Genomic DNA, 23176 nt, shown 5'->3' with positions numbered 1-23176 from the left:
CGACACAAATAACTAAAAGATGCTTTTTTTTTTAAGACAGTGTTGGAGGAGGATCTATAGCCCATTTTACTGCTGGTGGGCTGCGTTATTTCTGAAGAGCAACTTCTCAGTGTGTAGCAAGAGCTAAAACGTCTTTAAAACATTTAATCTACCCTTTCCACTTTACAAAAGAGAAAAGAGAAGGAAACGTCAAAAAAGGGAAAAATGAAATTTATGCAAAGTATGTAGCAGCATTGTTTTTTTTGCAGTAGAAATATGAAACATCTCTAATGCACAAAAGAGAACGGCTTAGGGAACTGCTCAATATTAACAGAATGGAATACAGCGCACAATTATGTGGATTAGGTTAACCCATGAAAATCTATATGTGAAGCTGTAATAAATAAAGCTGAATAAGTGACGCATATGTCCACCGCTAAACTGAGTTTCTTGGGAGACTGAACCATCTTTTATTCATACTGAATCTGCAGGGCCAAACTTTGTTCCTGGTACACAACAAATGCTCAGAGTCCTTGTTCAATGAAAGCACAAATGGCTTTTCTTTTCTTTTTTTTTTTTTTTAAGATTTTATTTATCTACTCATGAGAGACACAGAGAGAGGCTGAGACACAGAGGGAGAAGCAGGCTCCATGCAGGGAGCCTGACTCTCGGGACTCGATCCAGGGTCCCCAGGATCACACCCTGGGCCGAAGGTGGCGCCAAACCGCTGAGCCACCCAGGCTGCCCACAAATGGCTTTGCTATTCATGCTGAATTCCTGACCTCCTGCCTGCTATGACCTTGGTAAACTTGCATTTGCTAGCTTTCACACTGCTCACCTAGATTTCCGGACTCTGGCCTGCCCAACCTCAGATAAACGCATACCATTTGTGGTCCTGGCACCCGACTGACTAGTGACCTCTACTCTACTGAAGTCTCCATACCCAGGGCTGCAGAAGGCTGCAGTTCAATCAACACCTAACACGAAGTCTGCATTCATCAGCAGGCTTGTGAATAAGACGCATAAACTGTCAAACGTACAAAATTGGGAAGAAACTTGAGTGAAGGGTTTGGAGTTAAAAACTACTTGCAGTCATTCTAGGGCATGGAACAGCTGTATTTGAAAACCTGCATGACTGTGTGAACTGCCTACAAAAAAAAAAAAAGGTAAGGAAAAGCAAAGTTCATAGGAATGCATAAAACAAAAACAAAACCAATGCAGAGTTGCAATCACTTCCCTAAGAGTAGAGAGCATACGTCACCCCCATGCCCAGTGCCTATTAAAAAGAGGCAAATACAGACAAGGATTTGACCTTCCCTTGCTTGTAATCCCCGTCACCCAGCTCCTCCGATGGGAAAGCTAACAGTAACAGCACTGACCCTCCAGAAGCCGCCAGCTGCCAGAGAACATTCTGCCCAGAATATGCCCTGAGATTCCGCGGACGACAGAGCAGCACATGAAGCCCTTAAGGGGTTTGCAAAAGAAGTGTCCTAGGGACACCTGGGTGGCTCAGTGGGTTGAGCTGGTGACTTCAGCTCAGGTGCTGAGCCCGGGGTCCTGGGATGCAGCCTGCATTAGGCTCCCTGCTCAGCCGAGAGCCTGCTTCTCCGTCTCCCTCTGCCACTTTCCTGCTTGCAGGCGTGCTCTCTTCCTAAAATTAAAAAAAAAAAGGCCCCTATTGTTAGAGTCCCCTCTGCCCTCGAGCTCCCCCCTTTCCCGGTTGCACTGAACGCCAGCCACAGAGGCATCTCAGGGTAGAATAACGACTGAATGGAGGGAAGAGGAGGGGGAGGGGGTGGGGGTGGGGGGATTCGGCAGGTTGCCAGATGATGACGTAATCGCAGCATCCAGTGACGTTAGCATTTATTCTGGAGGATCTTCGTTTATTTGCGGAGAGCGCGCAACTCCGAAGAGGCCCCAGTCAATCCCAGCGGCGAGCGCGGTGAGGGACGCCGTTACACGGAGGGCGATGGAAAAAAAAAAAAAAATCCCCAAACCCAAGCGGAACCCCACGCACGGCCTGGGGCGGGCCCGGCGGGCCCGAGGGTGAAGCCAGCCCCGCTCGAGGCGTCGGCCCCGGGTCGGCCCCGGCCTCACCCTCCTTGTGCTATAAATACCGCGGCCCACATGCCGCGGAGACACCGTGTTCCCTCCGCTCGCCCGGACCGATAACACGCATTTGCCCTTTAAACGTCCCAAGGCGCGGGCACAGCCCCCGGCCCACCCCGGCCTCCCGGAAGCGCCCTCGCCCCGGGTGCCCTCTGCCGCGGAGGGGGCGGGGCGGCGACGGGGTAGGGGCGGGCCCCCGGCCCAGCCAATGCGCGCGGCGCGCGCGGCCCCGGGGCCCCGCCCCCTCTCGCGAGAGGCCGCGCGGGGCATATAAGGAGGGCTGCGGGGCGAGCCGAGCGGCCCCTTCGCGTCGCGCAGGGACGGAGAGCGGGTGGCCGAGCCTGGCCGCGCGGAGGCTGTGTGCGCCCGGCTGTCACCATGAGCGATCACGCCTTGAGCTTCCTGAAGGATTTCCTGGCCGGCGGCGTCGCCGCTGCCGTGTCCAAGACCGCGGTCGCCCCCATCGAGAGGGTGAAACTGCTGCTGCAGGTGAGGGCGGGGCGCGGGCGGCGCGGGCGCGGGCGGCGGGGGCGCGGGCGGCGGGGGCGCGGGCGGGGCGCGCGGGGGCGCGCGGGGGCGGCCCGGGCCGCGGCGGCTCGGTGCTGCGGGCCCCAGGCCCCGGGCGGCCTGCGCGAGCGGGAAGGTGCCCTCTGCGGAGAGGCAGGTCGAGCGTCAGTAGCGGATTCCTGGTGTCGGGTGGCGCCCTGCGTGCGGGTGTCTATATATGGAAACCCACCCCGAGTGGGGCGCAGCCAGCCAGGTCCTGCTCCCGGGACGCCTCCGAGGTCGGCCTCACCTTCCGGCCGTCGGGCCCCCCGCGCCCCGCGCCCCCGCGCCCCCTGGGCCGGTGCACACCCCCGGAGTCTCGCCGGCCGGGTGTCGCGCGCCGGGCAGTCGGCCCACCTGCACCTGCCTCCGCACAGCCTCTGTAAGACAGCGGCGTTATTCCCCCGGTTTGACAGCCCATCAACACCGGTTTTGAGAGATTAAGACACAGTTCTCGGAATAGAGTCCGACGGTCTTGCCGCGTGTGTCCCCCGCATCTTTAACCCTGCAGTCGGCTCTCTGGCTTGTCATCATCATCATCATCATCATCGGCGTCCCGTTTTTCCCTCTGCTTGCTCCCAAAAGGCAAGGGCCCCTCAGTGAGAAACGGGGCCTCCTCACTTTGGGAGTCAAGATTATCATAAAGGAAAACCCCAACATATTGCTCGCTCACAGCAACAAACCCCCAATAATCAATTACTTGGATAATCTACTTGAACATTTTCAGGCCCTAATACCTAGTGGATTTATTCTCCTCCTCCTGTGAGAGTATCTACTCCGCAGAGATCCTGGTCTCCAGAAATCGCGATCTCCTGCCTGCCCATCGGGTCTGTTAAATCAGAGCAGGTGCTTTAGGACGGGGCTCTCCCAACATTTCTACCTCCCGCTAAGCCCCTCGTGTAGTTCTGGCACCTACGGAAAAGGCAATGCATAAATGCCTCTTTGCAATGCAGCCTTTTCAGTTTATCTTTGGAAGAACCTTTTCTCTCAAGTGCCCTGATAATTGAGGCAAAGTGGAAGGTTTTTTTTGCCTTCGTTATCCAAGTAGCCAACATACTTATTTAGATTTAGTCAATATCTGCTTGATATCCCATATAAATATATAAATAAATTATTATTATTATTATTTTTTTAAGAAAGAAAACAAAGGAGTTGTAGAGGTGCATTTGCTCCCGTCCTCTTTCGTCCTCTTTTCTTCTCCCTCTGCTGCCGCCATCCTCACCAATTCCTCCCCCCCCTCCTCCCCCCACAGGTCCAGCATGCCAGCAAACAGATCAGTGCCGAGAAGCAGTACAAAGGGATCATTGATTGTGTGGTGAGAATCCCCAAGGAGCAGGGCTTTCTCTCCTTCTGGAGGGGTAACCTGGCCAACGTGATCCGTTACTTCCCCACCCAAGCTCTCAACTTCGCCTTCAAGGACAAATACAAGCAGATCTTCCTGGGGGGCGTGGACCGGCATAAGCAATTCTGGCGTTACTTTGCCGGTAACCTGGCTTCCGGTGGGGCAGCTGGGGCCACCTCTCTCTGCTTTGTCTACCCGCTGGACTTTGCTAGGACCAGGTTGGCTGCCGATGTGGGCAAGGGTGCCGCCCAGCGTGAGTTCAGTGGTCTGGGTGACTGTCTCACCAAGATCTTCAAGTCTGATGGCCTGAGGGGTCTCTACCAGGGATTCAGCGTCTCTGTCCAGGGCATCATTATCTACAGAGCTGCCTACTTTGGAGTCTATGATACTGCCAAGGGTGAGAGGGGCCTCAGGGGGTGTGGAGTGGGGAGGGGGAAGGTCCCCGGGGGTCTGTAACTCACCAAGGACCTTCTCTTTATTAATCTTGGTTTTGTTCCTAGTCCCTGGGCTAACCTGATGCTTCGGAATGAGGAGGTGGTATGATGTAGATAAATAGCTACAGGGCCCTCCTTGCCCCCTACTGAAATAAGCTCTGGCCTTGAGTTACTGAGAGAGGAGGAAGGGGGCCCCTCCCACCCCCCATTGCCACAGCTCTGGCAGGGACTGAGCTGAACTTGGAGCCACTCCAACAGGCCCTGTGTCCTGGGCACAGCTCTGGCTTCCCTGGATCTAGACAGCAGCTCCCAGCCTTGGTTGGTTGCCTGGTTATTTGTGAGGCACCCACAGGGGGCAGGTCCTTTGGGGGGGGGGGAGGAGAAGGGCAGGGCCTGGAGTTGCAGGGATGGTAGCCTCTTTGCCATGCCTACTTTAAAAGCTCCCGGCTGAGCTGCTGGGAGAAATCACTTCACAGCCACTTGGCTTCTTGCCTCTGCTCACAGGGATGTTGCCTGACCCCAAGAATGTGCACATTATTGTGAGCTGGATGATTGCCCAAAGCGTGACAGCGGTTGCAGGGCTGGTGTCCTACCCTTTTGACACTGTCCGCCGTAGGATGATGATGCAGTCTGGCCGGAAAGGGGGTAAGCCTGACACCTGCTGATCTCCGATCCCTCTGCCCAAGGAGAACATTGTTCAGCGCTCTTTCTAGTCTTCACTGTTAAAAATTATGTGGTAAGAACTTAGGAAAGACTTTACGGTCAGCCCCCCAACACTATCAGCTGTTCCTTTAGAGAAAGGAATGTGTTTCTATCAGAGATAAGAACATCAAAAATGAGATCTTTAGAGGTGAACTTAATATAGAGGCTGTAGGTCCTTTTCCCCTAGAGTCTAGGTACAGAAATACAGGAAACAAATTAGCTAATTTACTTAAAAATAATTCTTGCTTTTGTTATCTAGCTCTTACTACAAGTGTTAGTGGGAGAGGGTGCTTTTGTTGGGTGACATGGCCCGAAACTGTCTTGGTTTCTGTAGGTTGAAACATGAAATTGCCATTTTTTACCATCAAAAAGTCAAATATTCTGTATGTTTCAACCTAATAGTTGTATCTCTTTTAACTGTGTTATCTTGGGCAGTATAATTTGAGACTCTGCCCATAAATTTTTTTATTCTCTAGAAAAAGGGGGAATAACCCAGCTTATTAGTACTTCCGCTCCGCCCCATCCCCTCCTGTTTCACAGTTTGACCATGTGTGTGAGAGTTAGCTGGTTAACTGCCCAAGTTCTTCACCTGATCTTGGGTGGAAGGAGTAGGATTGACAAGAGACGCTGCCTGACAGTTATGCAAGGAAGGTTTGTGTCTAGGTGGATCCCACATAGAGGTTGGGCTCAGCTCAAGTGACTGACTTTCTAACAGTGTGGAGAGGTCTTTCAGAGGAAAAGCCTCTCCTCCAGAATTACAGAGCTCTTAACCAACATTTGTTTCCACAGCTGATATTATGTACACGGGGACGGTGGACTGCTGGAGGAAGATTGCAAAAGATGAAGGAGCCAAGGCTTTCTTCAAAGGTGCCTGGTCCAATGTGTTGAGAGGCATGGGTGGAGCTTTTGTACTGGTGTTATATGATGAGATCAAAAAATACGTCTAATGTAGTTAAAACTCAAGATCATTGGCTCCAGATCCATTGTGTGGTTTAATAGACTTTTCCTATGGGAAGTAAAAAGAAAGATCTGGGATAAAACCAGACTGAAAGGAATACCTCAGAAAAAAAAGCTTCACTGAGTGTTCATTAAACCACAAATGTATTTTGTATTTATTTTACATTTAAATTCCCACGTCAGACATAAAATAACTTATCATACTTGTACAATTAACTGAACTGATAATGAAGATAACCGAATGTGAAATCTCAATAAAGACCACTTAATGCACCATGTTTTTTTGAATTCTTACTGCTACGTGGATTTAAACGTAAGACCAGAAATGCACGTTTTCAGGCAGGACTCATTTATAACTCACTGGCCCAGCTTCTGAATGTCAGATACTCTACTTTATATCATAGGAGTACCTACAATGCTTAAAGTCTTGGTTTTCAAACTCTGCAGCTTTTACCCATTTGTTTTTATCTTACCTCATGCCCTGGTGCTGGGGGCTCCAAAGTGGTGGCTTAGATCAACGCTTTCATAATCCCACCTGATTTTATGCACTTTCATGCAATCTTGAGGAACTCTTGAGATTCCACTAAAGATTCAGGAGTTTTGTGAGATTAGGAAATGTTCTGTTTTAGTGCCTGTAGAGAATTGATACTTAGAATTTTATGACAAGTGGGCAGTTTTCATTGACAGTCGGCCAGCAAGCTAGTATTTGGTACCTGTTAGGCTCTGTGGAAGTTACAGACAGGAACCCATTCTGAAAGCTTGCATGTGGTTAGGAGAGAGGACTGAAATGGCCATTATTATATAATGTAATGTCTAATATAATCTTGGTTGAGTAGGACTAGAAGGGGGACATGAAATGTAGGCAGTGGTAGGAGGTAGACCTCAAAGAATAGCTAAAATTAGACACATAGGCATAGAAAGTATCTGCCAGCACTTCTTTTTAGTAACAATTTATCCAAACCTAGAGGCAAAGTTAGTTTGGGATTTAACTCTCATAAATTAGTAAGAGAAGAGTAATTACAGTTTCTAGTTGGAAACTACTTTTGGTCCAGAAGATCAAACAGTTCATGTAGCACAAGCCTGTTACGTGATTTGGGGGAAACCAGTCCCTAGACCCCAGGCAAAGCTTAAAAGGCACATGTGTGTTACGTTTTTCCTGATGGGTGGTTTGAGGGGCACAGTGCCTCTGTGCCTCCTGTTCTGTACCCTCCTTCCCGAGCTCTTTCACTGACTCACTCTTACCTTCCCAGTAAAAAGATGGGCTGCTTTGTTTTACCACAATAACCAGAGTTCCCTCTGTCCTGGTGTAGAGGAGGTCTATGCCAATGGAAAAGGTTAAGGCGCTAAAAGTTTCTCCATCCCGCGGCAAGGCCAGGTCCCAAACATGTCCTGTTAGGGGCCTCCTGGATACATCATCCTCATGCTGCTTTCCATCCCCAGGATGATATGGATGGTCCAAATTCTGTTGCTGGTGGGGAGGAAAGACAAGCAGGGCAGACCAGGAGGGCAGATAATTTCGTGGAGCGGATCTTAAAGGCCAGCAGCCCGGTCAGGGTTTTGAAACCTAAGAGGTGAGGGAGGAGCCACGCAAAGCAGCTGGGAACTGAAAGCATGAATGGACCGTGGGTTCTTCCAGCCCAACCAAGAACCAGAACTGTCTTCCAGTCTTTGACTGGGTCCTCGGTGGCTGGAACAGGAAATGGTGACGTCAACACTCATTAAATAGCACACATTATCTGCCTTGTGCGCATGACCCAGAGGTCAGCCTCCCCGCTCTGCTAGGGTTACCTCGACCACACTGGGGAAAGGGCCCCGCTGACTCAGCTCCTCGCCACCTACTTCATTCACCAGCAGCTCCGACACCTAAGCCTCTGTCAGGGAGCCGTCATCTGGCCAGGGACATCCTATCTTTACATCCTGTCTTTCACGCGGGTGAGAGGCCATACACGTGTGACATCTGCCACAAGGCCTTCCAGAGGCAAGGTCATCTGCAGGATCACAGGCATACCCATTCCAAAGAAGAACCGCTCGAATGTCAGGAGTGTGGGAAAGGATTTTGTCCGTCCAGAACTCTAGCGGTTCACAAAACTTTCCAAATGCAGACATCGAGCCCTATAGCCGGCAGTGTGGCAAAGTGTTCAGGCCAAACTGGGACCTGCGGCAGCACAGCCTGACTCCCTTCTAGAGAAGCCCAGGATGCGTCCTGTGCTGCCCCTGGTTCCCTCCCCAGACGCCGCTCCATGCCTCCCACCCAGGGTCGCACCCCCAACACCTTACTGACCACAGCCTCCCTGCTGCAGCCACACCTGCAGCTCCAGGGAGTTAACTCTTCTTGAGAACCGAGAACTGTAGAAGGACACACAAGTATATCCCTTCACAAAGAGCTTACATATGCTGGTTTCTGGTAGATATTCACAGCTCATTTTAGAGCTCTACATGTCGTGGGTCTGTTTTGTTGCTTTTGTATCTTGTTGGATGCACCTTAGGGAAAATGGAAGCCAAATTTATCTTTAAAGAGTATTTTCAAAATAAAACTTTTTGTTTTGAAAAAAAAAAAAAACAGCTGTCACATTTGAAGGTCTGGGAAGATGGAAAAAGTTTACATAAAAACAACTGAGGACTGAGCAAGCATTCTGCCCTCAGGAATCTCTTACCAGCCCCCTCTCCTGGAAAGCCCTCTCCCTAAGTGCAGCCCTCCTCTTACCATGTCAATCCCCTACCCCCCCAAAAAAAGTCTTTTCATTTTTTATGTTTTTCTCCCTTAAAGCCTCACCTAGAAGTTTCTTCTTTTTTTAGCTATCTTATATTTTGAGTCTATGAGGAAAACCATGGAGAATGAGAGGTTAGTCCAGAATGGGAACTGAGCATTAAAACTGGTTTCAACTGCTTGTGTTTAAATCTTAACTATTTCCTTTCTATTTTACTTTGTGTACAATACATGATATGGCTCGTGTGGAGGCAAAATTACAAACATCTACAAAGTGCAAGGCTGTGAAGTAAGGGAAGCTCTCGAGGGCAGTGGTTCTTATTTGTCACTGCCGTGTGCCTGGAGCCCAGAACGGTGACTAGGACACAGGCAGGGTTTAATGTTTACTGAATCAAGAATAAGTGGGGAAAAAAACGTTCACGCACAACCCAGAGACAGAACCAGGAGGATATTTGGGGAAAGGCAAGTCCTCTAGTTTGGTGGAACCTTGAACATACAAAGGGTATTGAGTACTGAGGGAACAAGCATGTTGGGGCACAGAACGTAATGGATGAACATTTTTGGCTGCTTTACATTCAAGTCTTTAAAAAGACAATTTTACAAAATCTATCATGCCATGAATTCCTTCTAGTTTTCTGCTTCTCTTGAATTACCAATTTTTCATCAATCCATGATGAAGCGGACCCTCACTGGCAGATTGCGTATTTGCAAACTGGGCTCCTCTTTAAGATTTTATTTCTAACCCCTTTGTGTTCGTTCTTGAGTATGCGCAGAGTGGTGAAAAAAGTTGCCTGATATACCACCTGAGGTCAAGCAAGGCCAGGCAGGATCTGCCCCCTTGTATCAGCTGTCATACTCTAAAAAAGAGGCCTTCAACTTTTTGTTGGTGGTTTCAGGGTTTAAAATGGCACCCCCCCAGCACAGTGCTGAAGTGATGTCTAGGGTGCCTAAATGCAAGAAGGCAATGATGGGCCCTACGGAGAAAATATGTGTTAGATAAGCTTCCTTCAGGCATGAGATGCATACAACAACCTATATAAAGAGCTGCTGAAGGGGGGTACCTGGTGGCTCCATGGGTAGAGCATATGACTCAACCTCAGGGTTGTAAGTTCAGGCCTCATGTTGGCCGTGGAGCCTACTTAAAGAGTCACTGAACTTTTTAAGCAGGGAAATGTCATGATCAAATTCCCATTTTAGCACTTTGGTAGCAGTGTGGAGAATGGACTGCGGGCAAGGAGATAAGAGTAGAAACAGCAGTAGCAGCAGGACCACTTGAGAACTAAGGGACTTGGAGTGGGGTTAAAAGGGGCAGGAGACCAGGCTTACTCTCAGGCTTCTGTCTTTGGTGTGAAAAGACAAACGGATCACGTTAATCACCATCCCCAAACCTGGTAAGGACACAGTGGGGAAGAGAAAATTGGGTGGCTCCACTTGACAGCTGCCCAAACATGTACAGGTTCAAGATGAGCACAACTCATTTGGCAGTTTCACTGTAAGATCTAGGAATTCTCGTCAAAAACAAAGTGTATTTGTGGTTTATAAAGCATTTCCATATTGGCAGACTAGGTAATGCAAACCAATGCTCCCCCTGAAAACAGCTAGGAAAGGGGTTCAAACTATTTAAAAAGAAATCTGCTTGAAGGCACTGGGAAGCTAATAAGGCATGTGAAATTAAGGGGCCAAGGCTACGATTTGGAGGAAGACAACTCTGAGAAGTAAGCCTAGTATTTGAGGGTCAGTTTTCCCCATGAGGTATCTTCAATATGTGGAAAATACAGCAGCACAGCTGAGAAAGTAGAAACAGTGTGAAAACCTCTTGGGGAAGATGTGACAAAAAAACAGAATCCAGGGCCTTTCAAGGAAGGGGAGCCCTGGTAAGCATCCGTGTGTGGACTGGGACCCCAAAGGGCAACCCAAGGGTAACAATAAGAGAGAAGTGGAAATATAGTCCTTGTGGTCACTGATGCGCACTCAATCTGTTTTCATACAATTTGAGACTCCAAGCACCCTCACTGCCTGCTAGAAGCAAAAGTAAATCCTTTCTGGAAGAAAACACTATCCACGGCAGGGGTGAACAAACTCCTTCTCCGAAGGACAAGACGGTAAATATTTTAGGCTTTGTTGGCCAGATGGTCTTTGACACAACACAGCTTTGCCATATTGCAAAAGCAGCCTTGGACAAGAAAAATGAAGGAGGCATGGCTGTTTTTGTAAAACATGTACAAACACTGAAATGCGAATTTCGTTCTATAGTCACATGTCACAAATATTTCTTCTGATTTAAAAAAAAAAACATTTAAAGAGATAAAAGCCACAAAACAGACAGTAGCTCACGGGCTGTAAACTCCTAGAGTTTTAAGTTTTTTTCTGCAATTTTTCATATAAACCAAAACACAATCATAACTTTAAAACATTCTTTTTTTTAAGATTTTATTTATTTAGAGAGAGAGAGAGAGAGAGAGAGAGAGAGAGAGAGAGAGAGAGAGAGAGGCAGAGACAGAAGAAGCAGGCTCCATGCAGGGAGCCCGACATGGGACTCGATCCCGGGTCTCCAGGATCACACCTCAGGCTGCAGGTGGCGCTAAACCGCTGCACCACAGGGGCTGCCCACTTTAAAACATTCTATTAACAATATATTCTAGGAGCGCCTGGCTGGCTCAGTCAGTTACACATCTAACTCAATTTCAGCTCAGGTCATGATTTTAGGGTTGTGTGATTGAGCCTCCTGTTGGGCTCCGCACTGAGCGTGATGGAACCTTAAAATTCTCCCTCTCCTTGTCCCCACCTCCATCCATCTCCACCATGCTCACGGGCATGCTCTCTCTTAAGTATATATATTTTAAAGAGTCCATGGGTTAAAAGTAGAAATCATAGTGGAAACTTGAAAATATTTTGCACTTAATGAAAATAAAAATACCATGCTATTCAAACTGTGGGAAACAGCTAAAGCTATGCTCAGAAGAAATTTACAGCCTTCAATGCATCTACTGGAAAAGGAGAAAGGTTGGGGTCTGGGTGACGGGAGAGCATGCAACTCTCAATCTTGGGGTTGTGAGCTTGAGCCTCACATTGGGCACAGAGTTTACTTTAAAAAAAGCTCAAAATCAGTAAACTGCACATCTATTTCAAGGAATTAGAAAAGCAATAGCAAATTAAGTCCGAAGAATAAAGCTGGAAGCCAGTAATTTAGGTAATGGCATCATTCATGAAAAAGAGACAATCAATAATGCCAAGTGAATGGCCTAACTAAATATGAAAGACAAAACTTCTGGAAAATAGCATAAAAGAATATCATCATGCAAAAAAAAAAAAAAAGAATATCATCATGCACTTTGTAAATGAAAATTTCATAAAATCCAATATTAGGGCAGCCCTGGTGGCTCAGCGATTTAGCGCCGCCTTCAGCCCAGGGCGTGATCCTGGAGACCCAGGATCGAGTCCCATGTTGGGTTCCCTGTATGGAGCCTGCTTCTCCCTCTGTGTCTCTGCCTCTCTCTGTGTGTGTCTCTTGTGAATAAATAAATAAAATCTTTAAAAAAGTACTATGATAATATTGATAAAGTAGACTAAAGTAAAATTAAGCATTTCTGTTCACAGACATCATTTATAGTGAAAAAGCAAGCCAGACTGGGAGAAAATATTTCTAACATAACTCACACTGGGATTGTACTATATCCATAACATGTACATGTTCCCACACGTACAAATCAATAAGAAAAGGACAGTCAACCCATAGGAAAATAGGCAAAAAGCTTGCAAAGGCACTTCCACAAAAGATATCCCAATGGCCAATAAACATGAAAAGGTGTTTAATCTCATTATTCATCAGAGGAGTGTGACTAAATCACGAGATAACACGGTGCACCCACCCAAATGGTTAACCTGAAACGACCAACACTGTTAATGAGGACATGGAGCAACAGGAACTAGTTAGTACACTTCTGTTGGGAGAGTACTCGTACACTTGTGCTGGAAAACTCTAACTACATGAACTCTATAACCCAACAATTCCATTCCTAAGTACGTGCCAACCAAATGCACGTACACGTAATTAAGACACATCTACAGAAAATCTTCATGTTAGCATTACTTGTAATAACCAAAAACCTGGAAACCGCCTCAAAGGTCCATCAACCACAGAATGGATAAATACTGGTATAGTCATACGCTAGAATATTATACAGAAATGAGAGCAAATGAATTACAGCTACATGCAACACTTGAAAGAATGTCAGAAACAAGTATGTTCAGCAAAAGCAGGCAAACACAATTCTATTTGTATGACAATAAAAAACAGGCAAAACTACACAAGGGTATTAGAAGTTTAGATAGTAGTTACCTTTTGGCAGACAAAAAGCATTATGATGAGGAGGGAGTCCCCAGGGATCTTGTGAGTCCTGGCAATATTCCAACTCTGGATCTGGTTAGTGGTGACGCAGATGTTTGCTTTGTAACAATATATGAAGTGTACATTTATCTTTGGAAGGCCATTCTCATTTCCCTCTCACATTCCCCAAAATAAAATTAAATCTTCTCAAGTTAATGGTGGATTTAGGTTTTTCTAGTCAGTATACATAACTACATGCAAAGAAGATATATTTACTTAGTACTAGGTATTTACCTCATGAAATAAAACATTCTAAGAATGAAATAAAGAAAAAAACCCACAAAGCATACTTCAAACTTGGAGTTCAGTTATAATTTCCAATACATGAAATAAATGTGATTTTTGGTGAAGGCCATCATTGTAATAATATAAATTAGTGGAAGAATTTGGAACCATGGTTTTCAATAGTTTTTTGGGGACTATCTTAATTTTTTTAATAGCAGATGTGAAACTAGGTTCCTAGGAAAAAACCCCATGTCTCGTTAAAGTAAACTAATGACATGTTACCTCTTAAGTTTTACTTTGTAAAATAGTAAATAAAACCTTAAAAACATCATCTAGAACAAATAGTGCAACTTACCCAAACTTACAAAGCAAACTTTGAAAGAAGCTCAGAATATGAAGACTGTATCATCCCAAAAATATCTCCCAGTGTCTTAAAAAATAGTCACCAGAATTTTAAAATTCAATAAAACTTTCTGCTATGATGTAATCTTATTTGCTATAAGCACCCTTGAAGTTCGAAGTTGGGAGTTCAATATACTACTGCTGGAACTACTCAGTGATTTACTTCAATGGCATCATTATTAAACCCTCATCAAAAAATTTTCTAAACTGATGTTTAGCACAGAGTTTTAAAAAGGGTATTTCTTATCACTCATGATGCATATGAAATGCTCATGTGGACACTTGGAAAAAAAAAACATTCCATGAGGCTGTAAGAGTATCCAACGCACCATCAAAGCAGGTTTAGAGAACAAATTAGATGGATATGGTTTGAAGAGATGATGACCAACAATGTAATTATAAGCAAACTCTTTCCCATATAAATGTCATACTTTCAAAGATATAAATAGCTAATATCCTCCTTCCAACTTCATTCTAATTCTTAGGCTTGTGAGGCACATAAAATTATTATTCTAATTTTTAAAATGGGAAAAAGAAAATGCATTTGACACTTACGGGATAATAAAGGAAAATTCATTTGAGAGATGGGGTATAGTATCAAAACTAAGTTATCTTTAATTCTTTTATTTCTTTCTTCACTATGTCAAGCTAATTCTTCAGGCCTAAAATACATAACATATTGGGAAATTAAAAAAAAAGATGTGGATTTTTAAGTTTACTACTAATTTTATTCATGGAAATAAAGTAGCCATTACCATTATAAACATTTTTTAGGATGGTATACAATAAGGCATAGCTTAAGATTTTTGGCATTTAAAATAGTAAACATTTAATGAATTTAATTAAAATGTAATAAATTCAACTTGTATCTCCAACTTTATATTGGTCATACTTTTCATAGTGTGCAGTATTTGAATCTGAAGATGAGAAGCACACAAGCATCACAATGACCTCTTTTTAAAGTTGTCTAGATATCCACTTTTTAGACATTGGGGTTAATGGTTTGAAAACAACTGCGTTACACTACATTTAAAAGCAGACCAGAAAAATTTTATTTGTAGTAGCCAAGAATGCAGTTTTTTAATGGAGATTGAAAAAAGTAGGGAAAGTGTGAGATAACAGTTATCCCTTAGGAAATAATAGTTCAAAATCCTTCATAACATCTTATTAAAATGGAGGCAACATTAGTTTAGCATTTGACAGATACGAAAATAATTCTCAATAAGAATCTTGCCTAATAATTTTAGATCTTGGATTAGTATAATTTCTAGTTGCAGACGTAAATCTTCAAAGTATATCCATTAGGTCCAAGTGAACTAAATATATAGTAGTGCTAGATGATCCTTTACCTTTTTAAAGTTCTTGAAAATGAAAACAGTATACTTATGATTCCTTCATAAAAGCATCCCTTAAACCGTTAACAACTTCCAAGTACCTTGACTTAATCAGAGAATAGCATATTCAACTCCTATTCTTCTATTTTTACTTACCATATAGAGTAATAATTACAACAGAATTGTAAATTTTGCTTTGAAAAGAGTATTGTTGTTCTTCCCAAGTTGAATCCCTGCTATCAGCAATACTTAGATGAAACCCCCACCTCCCCGCCCTGGTCAAAGCTGTAAAAACTAAAGGCATTAAATTAGTATCTAAAATCAAAGTATAGCTTTATCTATAAAATTATGTGTTATACACTGACATAGGACAGCAAAGGCTGTATAAAATATATTAAGAGACTAATGTCATTATGAACATAAAAGGTTCTCAAGTTTTCATATATATATATATATTTCCCTAACAACTTAAAACTCAATTTTTAAAAACTGGCTTACAGTATCAGGCAGATGTCCAAATGCTGAGTTTTAAATTCAGCATTATCTTATCTCTTCTTAAAGATAAGCTATATTATACAAACATCAAAAGTGCAGTAAGCTAAAAACACAACCAAACAAAATACCCTTGGGTTTAGTATAACTAATGTTAATAAATAAAGCAGAGCACTAAAAGATCTAAGAACTTGGTCACAAGAACAGAGCATCAAATAACAATGAATGAACATCACAGCATAAAGAAAGCAGCAAAAAAAAAAAAAAAACCCTCATAGCCAGGCTGTGTTCACATGAGTTTTCTTTAACAGCACTGTTCCCACACTTTACAGGCCCTATCCTAGACAAAATCTATCAATATCAACTTAAGACCAAGAAATTCTGAACTGATAGTTAGCAAAATGCAGTTTGGTTTACTGCCCAAGGTGGTGAGAAAGGTAAGTTCAGCAAACATGCAATAACGCTTGAGCTAATCTGGAAAAATAAAACAACAAATATTGTGGCTACTGATCAAGAATTCCTATTAAAAAAAGATTCAGCATTTAATATGGAAACTTTCTGATACATTCTAAAGGTACAATGAAAAGGCCGTAATGAACAAGTGATGACTAAGACAACAGAAGCAATCACAACTGAGATACACTTTGTTGTACGAAATGACAGCCCAGAGACTGACAGAAAAATACTCTAATTTCAGAAGTCAACTCTGACACCCTATTCACCATTACTAATCCCATGAAGATTAATTACTAGGATTTCAAAAATGGGATTGGCAAAAATGGTACTTCCAAGATTCAACCCAAAACCCCAAACCAAACAATAAAATTAGATGACATTTAAAGTAGCCTCCACAAATGTGTAATATTTCTCCCTTTACCATTCATATTTTGTTTCTTCCTCAGCCCTTAAAAACAGTAGTTGGAATTTCTAAAGCTTCAAGACCATTTCTTTCTTATTTATCTTCTCTCTTAATACAGTAAACACTAAACATAACACAACTGTTAACAGTATCACTTAAAACACTGTTCTGACATAAATCAGGATTTGCTTCTTGGCTTTTCAAACTGGTGATGTTATTTTGCTCAACAAATATTTGCTTTTGCTTACGGTGATCTGGTCCTTGGCCAACCTATTTATAATGTAGTGGACTATAGCTCCAAAGTCTACCTCATTTCTCAGAATCATTAGTGGTATTTTACCTGAATGTGTAAGAATATGAAAGAGGGTCTTCCTAGTTGAACTTTCAAATACTCACAGTCTGAAATGGTCTGGAATGGCTGATCACATTTTTAAGATCTAACTCAGCACACTTATACAGAGGTAGTACATGCCTTTGGTGAATCACAAGGACTGCCCTAGTACAAGCTTCTTTCAATCTGCTCAACAAATCTAAATCAGTTCCACCAATGAAAACAAATTTCAAGTTTTGTTTCATAATAAGAAAGTGTATGATCAAGTCTTACAATCAAATTATGAGTTATACCACCTAAATTCTAGAGCAAAGTGAAAACAAAGTCAAATTTAGGAGCTATGCTCATGGTTTAAAGCTTATAAAAAAAACACATAAAACAAGAATATAGTTAACTTCTTGGGTCCAAAGTGCAGTGATATTATCACAACTGTTTTGTCAGGATAAGAGCTGAGTCAATTTCTATGCTGAGAAAATATACATGTATACTACCATTTCTCTATCAAATACATATATACCTCACAGAAATACATCCTCATAGGAAACACTGATTTTACATTAAATTGCCTTTTTGAAAACAATTTTGCACTGAATTACAATAAAATTACAAGTCGTTTTAGATCTTAAATTAGAGATGTTTACACAGAGAATTATAGTAATATACAAGAGCACTTCAATAAGAACTGGATGAACAATGCTTAAAGTAAAAAGTTTTTATAACCAAGCCGTACGAACATTAGGGGGCTTAGGTCTTAGCAACAGGCCACTGGATGTGTCAAAAACTGGTCGCTCACTCTTACAACTGAGACCACTGGTAGCACTGGATGTTCTAGAAGCTCCTCCTGAAAAGATATGAAGAAATAACTTTATTTAAACTAAATACATACATCATCACCTGATAAACATCCTCTCCTAAAGTCCAGGATAAAATTTTCTCCCCTATCTCACATGCATTTTTACTAGTCTAATGTAATTCTCAACCAGGAATGCACCTCAGAATTCCTTGTGGAAATTAAAAATATTTTAATAAACATGCCCAGACCCTATAGTAGGGGATTTTGATTCAACAGGTTTGGGATGAGAATAAAGGTTTTAAAAAGCTGTTCAAATGATTCAAGTGAAAAAACAAAAAGAAAACTCTGTATAAATTTATAAATTTATTATACATTTATAAATTTATTATACATTTATAAATTTATTCAACAAATAATTTACCACATTCAAGGCATAGTGCTAATAAGTATGAATTACTGGAACAAGACCATATCTTAGCCACTAACTATACCAAGGAAGTGATGCTTGAAGAATGAAATGAATGAATGGAATTACCAGTCACATGAGCATGTAAGACTCACATGAGCACTGGGAAGTTGGGACATTTTAAGTGGCTCCAACTTTCCTCTAATATTGGCTTCTCTTTTTTGTAGTTTAGAATGCACACATGAAGTGGCAGCACAGACTTCTGTACATAAGAATGTCTCGCCTTTCTGTGTGTCCCATACCCTAGCACTCAGTGGCCACTGCATATTACATTCTTTGGGATACATCACCAGCTGGGTGTGTGCTGATCAGAGATCAAATGTTAAGAGGGATTATATCTGAGAACGCAACAGATGAATTCCTGTTTTAGTTATCCAGTGAGGAAGACAAAGTACATATAAGGGCTGGAAGATACTACCAATAATCTTAACTGGTTGGGGAAATGTTTCAACAACTTTTAAACAGCATTATCTACTCATTTCTTCCTTTAATAAATGTAATGAAATTAAGTCTCTCCATTATTGAAGACACTACTGATATTTTCAATAGTTTTATCTCCTTCTTTCCTAAGCGGCCATTATAAGCTGTAAGTGAAGACTGAAATTAAGTGAACAAGACAAAGCATGCCAATGAAAAATAACAGAATGCATTCCAGAAGTCATCTATTTTAAACTCTGTCCAAAACACAAACATAAGTACAAAATAATTCTGAATATGCTTACTCAAGGGGCTATACTGGCCAAGAGTTGATCTCACTCTTCTTGAGGACGGTAATGAACTGAGATAACCCATATTGCGATGATAGTCCATCAGCTGTTCAGAGCGTTTCATACCAACTGTTGGTTTCACAGCTTCAAGCCTTTTCAATAAAGCCTTCATTTAAAGACAATCAATTTGAAAGTCAATGTTAGGTAAGTATCAATAAACAGTAAGTTATAGTAATAACTTAGTAAAATAGCAGCAGTAAGTTTTTAAAAAGGCAAATACTTTTTTAAAAAATTTAATTCCTGTATAGTTAATACAGTGTTCTATTAGTTTCAGGTGTACAATATAGTGATTCATCAATTTTATACGTTATTCATGTGCTCATCATGATAAATGTACTCTTAATCTCCTCTTCACCTATTTCATCCATCTCCCCACCTCCCTTCTGGTAGCCATCTGTTTTTTTGGTTCTTTTTTTTTTTTTTAAGATTTTATTTATATATTCATGAGAGAGAGAGAGAGAGAGGCAGAGACACAGGCAGAGCGAGAAGCAGGCTCCATGCAAGGAGCCTGATGTGGGACTCGATCCCCAGACTCAAGGATCACTCCCTGAGCCGAAGGCTGGCACCAAACCGCTGAGCCACCCAGGGATCCTGCCATCTGTTTTTTTTCTTGTCTTTTTTTCCTTTGTTTATTTTCTTTATTAAATTCCACATATGACTGAAATCATATAGTATTTGTCTTTCTGACTTCACTTAGCAATATACTCTCTAGATCCATCTACATTGTTGCAAATGGCAAGATTTCATTCCTTTTAATGGCTGAATAATATTCCACTATATATACACCACATCTTTTTTATCCATTCAACTAACAGTGGACACTTGGGCTACTTCTATAGTTTAGTTACTATAAATAATACTGTGATAAACATTAAGAGTGCATACAGATATCCCTCCAAATTAGTGTTAAATAGGCAAATACTTGATATAATTTGAAATTTATGAAATAAGGATTTTAAATCACTTTCTTAATACCATATGAAAACATATAAAGTAATTATGATCAAAATCACTTTTGAAATAATGTGACAATAAGGCAAAGAATAAACCCATTCTGTTGTCCTGATATGTCAGTACCCAAGTTTATATACAGAAACTTGGAAATAAGAGAGGTATCAATGCTACCCAAACCACATGAAACATATCATGTTATGTATCAGTTTGTGTGTCTCCTAGGACTGTAACAAGCTAAGCAAAAGCTAAGAGATGATGTCAAGTAGAAATAGCTCTTGCTTATAGACTATCAAAATATGAAGTACTGATTATAGTATAAACCTTAAAATAAATCAACATTTTCAGGATGCCTGGGTGGCTCAGTGGTTGAGCATCTGCCTTTAGCCCAAGGTGTGATCCTGGAGTCCTGGGATAGAGTCCCACTTCGGTTCCTTGCATGGGGCCTGCTTCTCTCTGCCTATGTCTCTGCCCTCTCTCTCTCTCTCTCTCTCTCTCATGAATAAATAGAATCTTAAAGAAAAAAAAAACACATTTAAATTGAGTCAATAGTTAAGAACTTCTAGGTAAAACTTAAAAATGACAGTTCAAATATTTTAACACTTGTACTAGAGTGACCAAAAATGTAAGTTATCTGGTCAGAAAGACCTGGATTTAAACCTTGGCTCTGCCAGTGATTAGAGACAACATGACTTGATATGGATATTAACAACGAAATAATCTTCAAGCGTTAGTTTTAAGCAGTAAGTGAGATAATACATATAGATTGTTCACAGTATCTGGCACACGGTTATTAAATACTGATGCTATCATTAAAACTGTTTTATAAAAAGAAAACTGTTTTGGGATCCCTGGGTGGCGCAGCGGTTTAGCGCCTGCCTTTGGCCCAGGGTGCGATCCTGGAGACCCGGGATCGAATCCCACGTCGGGCTCCCGGTGCATGGAGCCTGCTTCTCCCTCTGCCTGTGTCTCTGCCTCTCTCTCTCTGTGTGACTATCATAAATAAATAAAAATTAAAAAAAAAAAATTAAAAAAAAAAAAAGAAAACTGTTTTGTATATTTTCCAGTTGATATGCAATAGAATTACCTTCCTAGCTAAATTTATAAATTATATGACAGAGCAATATTTTATATATATTTTTATATTCTTTCCAGCATCTTTACATAGTTCATAGTAGACATTAAACAAATATCTCATCAATTGAGAAATGGTAAGAATGGTTACTTATATTCCAATTTGTGGCTTACAAAATCTTAGAACTGCTACTCAAATAAGATTCTAACAATGAATCCCAAAATACTTTATCCGAATATTTCCTTTCTATTTGAGAAGTATTCTTTTTGGAAAGAAAGCTAACACAGCTTAAATCCTGTCCTCTTTGGAAATAGAAAAGTTAAGGCAAATGAATGAATAATATGTTATTTCTGCAGTGGTCAACAGAGGAGAGGTGCTTTATTGTTTCTGAAGTGATAAAGCAAAGACCCTGAAGGACATTAAAGAGTAACAAGCCTTCTACAGTCAGGGAAAACCAGGACTGTTCTTATTTTTCTACAACTAAAGTCCTACTTAGTTATCATTAGCTTTTCCTCTATGAAAGGAGACACACACAATAACCAGAGAAGGAGGAAAACCAGACTGAGTGAACTAGAAATGATTTCAAGATCTTAGAGCTAAAGTACTGATTAATGAACACACACACCTGAATCCTTACAATAGAGATGGGATATACTATAAATTTTCATCTTTTTGTGACAACATATCACTCTCCCTTTAAATTTTTTTTAATTTATTTATTTATGATAGTCACAGAGAGAGAGAGAGAGAGAGAGAGAGAGAGAGAGGCAGAGACACAGGCAGAGGGAGAAGCAGGCTCCATGCACCAGGAGCCCGACATGGGACTCGATCCCGGGTCTCCAGGATCGCGCCCTGGGCCAAAGGCAGGCGCCAAACCGCTGCGCCACCCAGGGATCCCTCACTCTCCCTTTAAATTGCTTTCTATTTAAGAAGTCTCAAGTTCCTCTTCTGGACTAGCAAAGAACAAAAGATGGAAGGGGGATTTTTTCATTTAATGTTTTTAAGAATGGTCTGAATTGGGCAGCCCCAGTGGCTCAGCGGTTTAGTGCCACCTTGGGCCCAGGGTATGATCCTGGAGACCCAGGATTGAGTCCCACGTCAGGCTCCCTGCATGGAGCCTGCTTCTCCCTCTGCCTGTGTCTCTGTCTCTCTCTCCTGTCTCTCATGAATAAATAAATAAAATCTTTAAAAAAAAAAAAAAGAATGGTCTGATTCTTCTCAATTTATATATGCATTACTTTTATTTTTTAAAAGATTTATTTATTTATTCATGAGAGAGAGAGAGAGAGAGGGAGGGAGAGAGAGAGAGAGGCAGAGACACAGGAGGAGGGAGAAGCAGGCTCCATGCCGGGAGCCCGACGCGGGACTCGATCCCGGGACTCCAGGATCGCCCGCCCTGGGTCAAAGGCAGGCGCCAAACCACTGAGCCACCCAGGGATCCCCCATTACTTTTATTTTAAAAATATTAAAAAATATATATATTTTAACAGAGGAACTCCTGAGTGGAAAGATTATGTTCTACTTTATTGTCTACATATTTTTATTTCTCTGAATTTAAAATTGACAAATTACATACATGTAATATGTGTATATGCATATATATTTTCAGAAAGTAAAAAAAAAAATTAAAACATTAGCTCCATTTGAACTCTAGACTCTAAACAGATTCCTTCAGGAATCTTATGTCTCTTCCTGATCTTGCTTCAATTACTCTTCACTCTCTTCTTTCACAGCTCAGGAAACTGATGTACATTTAAAATAACTGAAATAATCTCATTTCGTTTAGACAGTAAAGTGAAATATAAACTAACTACCCTCACTGACCTGACCCCCTTGCCTTCTGCGAAGATTATTCTGGTGCTCTTTCATGAAAATAAGATTCATATTATATTGAAGTGAAGATAAGGAAGTATGCTTTAACAAGAATATTTCAAAATTCATGAATTAAAGAATGAGTCCTCCTTCTGGAAATTAACAAGTTCTGAGTCTTTATGTAGCAAGCACGCCCTCTATTGGATAAAACTTATTCTTTATTCCTTATTTATTTCCCTTGTGAATGAGAAGGAAAGGTAATTATTTGCCTCTTGAAACATATAATGAAGATTGTGAACCTTGGGCAGCCCCGGTGGCTCAGTGGTTTAGCGCCACCTTCAGCCGAGGGCCTGGTCCTGGAGATCCAGGATCGAGTCCCACATCAGGCTCCCTGCATGGAGCCTGCTTCTCCCTCTGCCTGTGTCTCTGCCTCTCTCTCTCTCTCTGTATCTATCATGAATAAAAATAAAAAATAAAAAAAAAATAAAAAAAAAGATTGTGAACCT

The 23176-nt window shown here is 42.0% G+C and overlaps 2 protein-coding genes across 5 annotated transcripts in view; one reads left to right on the top strand and one right to left on the bottom strand.

The window, feature by feature from the left end:
• Positions 1-2381: 2381 nt before the first annotated feature.
• Positions 2382-6345, top strand: SLC25A4 (solute carrier family 25 member 4). The gene is made up of 4 exons (XM_055315753.1): positions 2382-2577; positions 3887-4373; positions 4915-5055; positions 5902-6345. Exons 1-4 carry the CDS (start codon positions 2467-2469, stop codon positions 6057-6059), a joined length of 897 nt encoding a protein of 298 aa, XP_055171728.1. The 5' UTR covers positions 2382-2466; the 3' UTR covers positions 6060-6345.
• Positions 6346-13022: 6677 nt separating this feature from the next.
• Positions 13023-23176, bottom strand: part of CFAP97 (cilia and flagella associated protein 97) — a 36697-nt gene continuing 26543 nt past the window's right edge. For all 4 annotated transcript variants that reach the window (XM_055315735.1, XM_055315734.1, XM_055315736.1 and 1 more), the window contains exons 4-5: positions 18788-18938; positions 13023-17647 (exon numbers count right to left, since the gene is read on the bottom strand). In XM_055315735.1, coding sequence (XP_055171710.1) covers positions 17520-17647; positions 18788-18938 — 279 coding nt within the window. In that variant the 3' untranslated portion in view covers positions 13023-17519. The remainder of the gene's footprint in view (positions 17648-18787; positions 18939-23176) is intronic.

Source organism: Nyctereutes procyonoides, unplaced genomic scaffold (assembly GCF_905146905.1).
Source record: "Nyctereutes procyonoides isolate TBG_1078 unplaced genomic scaffold, NYPRO_anot_genome, whole genome shotgun sequence".
In the NCBI taxonomy this organism is placed as follows: Eukaryota; Metazoa; Chordata; class Mammalia; order Carnivora; family Canidae; genus Nyctereutes; species Nyctereutes procyonoides.
The sequence above is the reverse complement of the archived record's forward strand: the minus strand, read 5'-3'. Positions and strand labels throughout refer to the sequence as shown.

Coding starts and splice junctions, on each gene's coding strand:
- SLC25A4 (XM_055315753.1), top strand. CDS start 2,467: ATGAGCGATCACGCCTTGAGCTTCCTGAAGGATTTCCTGGCCGGCGGC. Junction 4,374..4,914: donor AGTCTATGATACTGCCAAGG/GTGAGAGGGGCC, acceptor CTCTGCTCACAG/GGATGTTGCCTGACCCCAAG. Junction 5,056..5,901: donor GCAGTCTGGCCGGAAAGGGG/GTAAGCCTGACA, acceptor TTGTTTCCACAG/CTGATATTATGTACACGGGG.